The sequence below is a fragment of the Maniola hyperantus genome, chromosome Z (assembly GCF_902806685.2).
Source record: "Maniola hyperantus chromosome Z, iAphHyp1.2, whole genome shotgun sequence".
Classification (NCBI taxonomy): Eukaryota; Metazoa; Arthropoda; class Insecta; order Lepidoptera; family Nymphalidae; genus Maniola; species Maniola hyperantus.
The window spans coordinates 17,377,195-17,382,871 of record NC_048564.1 but is presented as its reverse complement, the minus strand read 5'-3'; the positions used below and the strand labels follow the sequence as shown (position 1 = coordinate 17,382,871).

At 33.5% G+C, this 5,677-nt stretch overlaps 2 protein-coding genes across 2 annotated transcripts in view; both read left to right on the top strand.

The window, feature by feature from the left end:
* Positions 1-5,677, top strand: part of LOC138404518 (uncharacterized) — a 70,650-nt gene that overhangs the window by 61,573 nt on the left and 3,400 nt on the right. The gene's annotated exons all lie outside the window — the stretch shown is intronic.
* On the top strand, positions 2,595-3,807 carry LOC138404546 (uncharacterized). The gene has a single exon (XM_069508809.1). The coding sequence runs from the start codon at positions 2,711-2,713 to the stop codon at positions 3,794-3,796; it is 1,086 nt and encodes a 361-aa protein (XP_069364910.1). The 5' UTR covers positions 2,595-2,710; the 3' UTR covers positions 3,797-3,807.

The following is a 5,677-nucleotide window of genomic DNA, read 5'->3' as shown; positions in this document are numbered from 1 at the left end:
TCCCTTCTTACACTGGGACTAATTTATATACTTTTAGCTAATAAACGAACCAACACTTGAATATCTTTTTATTATATTTTCCGGTATTATAGAGAAAAGTTGGAATACTTTAGATAAAAAAAAATTAATTAAATTCTGCTCCGATATCTAGGTATTTAGTATCATAGTATTTTTAACTGGGCTGGGTTTTCGAGGTGGTTCGAGCACAGACTATGATCAACTGTCAACGTCAACCACAGCTATCAACGTGCTGTCAACTTCTGATGGAGTCTATGCTTGAGTCTATGTATCAATGGAAATATCTTTCTATTATATAAAAATGAATCGCTGAATGTGTTGCTGATTGCCAAAGAAGTTGGAAGTACTACTACTACGTAATGCTGATGGCAAATCTCGAGAACAGCTGAACCGATTTCGCTAATTCTTTTTTATAGTATTCCTTGAAGTACGAGGATGGTTCTTACGGAGAGATTTTTTTTTTAAATTCCTGAAAAAGAATCGACTGTTGTCTGTTGGATGGTGTACGAAGTTTGCCGGGGCAGCTAGCATTTAAACCTAGATTTACAAAGATTTACACAATATAATGGCATTTGAGCAAGATATTTTTGCCACACTTTGGTGTTATGTGGTGACGTCGATATTAATGGTGTACTACGTAATAGTAAGTACATGCAAGTTCTTATAAGGATAATCATCATATTATGATAAATCATGACATAGTTATCACATATATTTCATTTTATTTATTTGTAAGGGAAAATTTTAAAATTTCTCCTTACTTCAAAAATCAGAAATAATAACAAACCGTAGTACTAATTTATAGAACACGAACTAACCAGATTGTAGCACGATTCAAAGGACTGTAGCGCTCTTTAGCGGCGGCCTATGAACAAGTGGAAATGAATAAAATTATGTAGGTAGTGTATTCCATCGTCGTACGAGGTTGGCTCAGAATTCTCTATACCTTTGAGAACACTATGGAGAACTTGCACAGGCATTCAGGTTTCCTCACGATGTTTTCCTTCGCTGTTATTATTGTCGTTGTGTAATTGCTAATAGATTTCAACAGGCGCTTGTATATAAAGAGTTTTAATTTTTAAATTACTCTGGAACCGTTTACTGCATCTGGTAATGTTTTAAGTACGTATAAGTACACTCCTCGTACGTTGTTACGATAGTCATTTCACACTCAGATAGTTAGTAATTTGTTCAGATTTAGAATACACCCGTCATTCTTTTCGTCGTCATTTTAAATTATAGGCCTATTTCCCTACTATCTATTTTGGTAAGGTTTTTGAATCTCTGATCTGTCAGTTTATTTCATTCCATTTAAAATCCATTCTTGTCCCTCAACAACATGGTTTCCGTAATAAAATGTCTACAGTTTCTAACTTGACTGAATATACAACACAAATTATTTATGAAATAGATAAGGGACATCAGGTGGATGCTGTTTATATGGACGTAAGTAAAGCTTTTGATCGTGTTGACCACTCCATATTGATAAAAGCTACACACTGCTGGCATTCAAGGCAATCTACTTTCCTGGTTTAAGTCTTATTTGTCGGGAAGACATCAAAAGGGTTGTTTGCGGTTATGAATCTGCTCCATTTAAGGTCCCATCAGGCGTTCCGCAGGGATCTCATTTAGGCCCTATTTTGTTTCTAGTCTTGTAAACGATTTGTGTGACCATGTAAAGTCATCCAATTATTCACTATTTGCTGACGACTTAAAGATTTTTAAAGCTATTGAAGCTACATCAGACTCTCTAGCTCTTCTAAATGACCTAAATTCTATCTCAGATTGGTCTGCTAAAAATAAACTGCCACTTAATATTAAGAAATGTCTACATATAAAAGTTACCAAAAAACGTATGCCACTTCAGACTTCATATACACTTAATGGCCTTTTGCTGGATGAAGTAAATGAGATCAGAGACCTAGGCATTATTATTGATAAAAAACTATCCTTCAACACGCACATAGACGGAATAGTCAGTAAATGCTATAAACTATATAAATGACCTTAGGAAGCCCATTTATTTCTCTTCATTTATTTGTCTATGTCAATGTCATCACTTATCTATGTCTATGATCACATAATTTGAATCTGCCGCGCATTGACCCGTAGGCCGATTGTCTAAAACCTGCATCAATCATTATTACAATCTCAATTGTTCTGATTGGCTGAATTTGTGCGATTCTTGTTGCAACAATGCACTGTAGCCAATAGTGAGCGAGCGTTAACCAATCGGTGATGATTGCGATCGTGATATTGTAGCTGTCATTCTCCCGCAATCGCGCAGCCGAGAGAGCTGTCAAGTGTCAACTGTCAGGTTGTTATTTTATTAAATCGTTAGCTGTGCGAGTGAATTTCGAATTATAATATAAAATTAGAATTTAAAGTTTAAACAATGGGGCCAATTCTCTTGTACACTATCTCTAAACTAAACTAAATTAACAGGTCTAAATCTAGTGCTATCCTTTTCCGCAAGCAACATTATGAAAAGGATAGCAATAGATTTAGACGTGCCATTTGAGTTTAGTTTGGAGATTGTGTACAAGAGAATCAGCCCCAATACCTAATAACAGTGAAATAATAGCTTCAATTGTTGTTTCTCTTTACAGAGCAACGCAAGATCTTTTATTTCACAAGAGTGTTTATAAACACATTATAAAACAACAATTCTATAGCTATTTTTTGCAAGAACATGGAGAAGTTAAGATTGGAATTTGTTGTAAAAAAATCGATGGATGATCCGAAATCAAATGTCATCTGCTTAACATCAATAACTAATAATAATCGTACCTTCTTAATGCCGGAAGAATTCCAACCAGCAAAACTGCACGACACATTGATAAAAACTCAAACATTTCAAAAAGTAAAAACCACACTACAAAAGAGAAATGATAGAAGACAAGTTTGGTTTACACTAACACCAGAGATATGTGGTACCTACATAGATGAAGATGGAAACATGCAGTTTAAAGGATATTTGCTAGAGGAATCAACACAAGAAACGCGGACACTGCCCTCTACTTCTGGAATTTCAGAAGAGGCTTTGACGAGAATCTTAGAGAATTTTGCTGAAAAAAAGAATTCATCGAAGTCCGACAATATAAAAAAGCTGACAGAAAAAATTGTATTAGAGAAATTCAATAATAAGATGTCAAATGTATCACAATGGATGGCTATTTTTGAATCAGAATGTATTCGTGTTGGTATAGAAGAAGACACTAAGAAAATTGAGGCCTTGAGATTATTCTTAGAAGATTCATGCCTCGATTGGTACAGTTCAAGACTCATAAAATGTACAGTAAACTCGGAATGGTCAACGTGGAAGGAAAACTTCTGTGAAACTTACGCAGACAGGGGATGGTCGCCAGTGAGATACGCAATGCTATTCAAATATAGACAAGGATCATTACTGGAATATGCTTTGAAAAAGGAAAAACTTTTATTAGAAGTTAATAAATCAATGGATAATACCACGTTAATTGATTTAATTGCCACCGGGCTCCCAAATTTTATTGCAGACAAAATCAATAGAACTAGCTTAAAGGAGACTAAGGATTTGTTTAATAATATCAGGGGCTTGGAACATCTAGTGAATAAAAAGAATTCGGGAATAAAAATGAAAGGTTTAGAAAATAAAATTAAAGACCGAGATGGAAGTTACAAACCATGCAGAATTTGTGAGAAAGAAAACAAAGGCAACCGTTATCACTCCGAATCTTTGTGTTGGTATAAAAACAAAATAATGATAAACAAAAAGAGATCAGATAAAAACAGTTAATAATTCAGAGTTAGAAACAGAATTAAACGAAATAAATCCAAAAAACTAGTGATCCCGCCATTAATCAAAATTAAATTGTTATTAAATGATTCCTTAGAAATAACAGGGATTTATGACTCTGGATCAAACGTTTCTTTAATAAATTCTAGATTACTATCTTTGAAACCTAATAACAATAATATTGCAATTGAAAATGCAAACTTAAAAACGATTAATGGCGTGAAAAAAACTAAAGGAATAGTAACATTAAAGATAAAGATTTTTGAAATGGAAAAAAAAGCTAATGTTTTTGTGATTGATGAAGAAAACTTTGATTATGACTTTTTAGTTGGTCTGGACTGCATAAAAGAATTTCATCTGATTCAAAATGAGAAGTTAGAAATTACTCAGGGTACAATCAACCTCAAAATAGATAATAATAAAGAAGAAGTAAGCCTAAAAACCAAAAGAATACCATCGGACATTTCAAATAGTAAGATTGAGGAAAATTATATTAAAAATGTGGAGGTCCTGAATAAAACTAAGGATAAATATACAATAAACTTCAATGAACATGTAGAAGAGACTAGTTTCATTATTTCTGTCAATCATCTGGATGTTCAAAAGCAGGCAGAGATAGAGGATTTAATATGCAAATATAAACCTCTTTTTGCTAAGGATAAATATGATATAGGCACTGTGAAAGGCTATGAAGCACATATTGATTTATTTGATAAATACTGTAGTAAAAGACCTTATAGGTGCACTATTGAAGACAAAAAAGAAATTGAACAGCAAGTATCTAAGTTATTACAGGAGAACCTAATTGAAGAGTCCTGCAGTCCTTTTGCTGCGCCAGTAACACTGGCCTATAAAAAAGAAGAAGGGAAAAGATCAAGACTATGTATAGATTTTCGTGAATTAAATAAAATTGTGGTTCCTCAAGCGCAGCCGTTTCCACTTATAGAAGACTTGATGGTAAAGACTGCAAAGTGTAAATACTTCTCAACACTAGATATAAATTCAGCCTTCTGGTCCATTCCTTTGAAGATCGAAGACAGGGAAAAAACAGCATTTGTTACCCAGGATGGGCATTACCAATGGACATGCTTACCATTCGGTTTAAAAACATCACCTGCAATTTTTCAAAGAATATTGAGTAGTATTATACGGAAACACAGACTATCAGATTTCACTGTAAACTACATTGATGATTTTGGTATTTTCTGAGACATTTTCAGACCACATCAAGCACTTATCACTTTTGCTGGAAGCAATATTAGAAGAAGGCTTTAGATTAAAATTCTCAAAATGTAACTTTGCACAAGACTCAGTAAAATATTTGGGCCATATTATCAAGAATAATACAGTCACTCCACTGAAAGATAACTTAATTGCTATAAAGAATTTCCCTGTTCCGAAAACCCAGAAAAATGTTAGACAGTTTCTAGGGAAGATAAACTTTTATGGGAAATATGTGCCAAAAATATCAATAATATTAGATCCATTACATAATTTGTTAAGAAAAGGACAAAAATTTATTTGGTCAGGAAAATGTCAAGAGTCTTTTGAGACAATAAAAAAATTACTTTGTTCGCAACCTATTTTAGCGATCTTTGACCCTAATCTCCCGATACAATATATACAGACGCTAGTATACAAGGTATCGCTGCTGTTTTGAAGCAACCTCAACACAGTAGAAAAACCATGTGCATATTTTTCAAGAAAATTAAATGACACAAAAAAAGAAAAAAGCCATTTATCTAGAATGTTTAGCAATAAAGGAAGCAGTAAAATACTGGCAATACTGGCTTATAGGAAAAAGATTCAAGGTTTTCACTGATCATAAACCTTTAGAGAAAATGAACTAAAGGCAGAAAAGATGAGGAAAACGGAGACTAA

What these genes read in the sequence shown, in the direction of transcription:
- LOC138404546 (XM_069508809.1), top strand. Translation starts at nt 2,711, where the DNA reads ATGGAGAAGTTAAGATTGGAATTTGTTGTAAAAAAATCGATGGATGAT.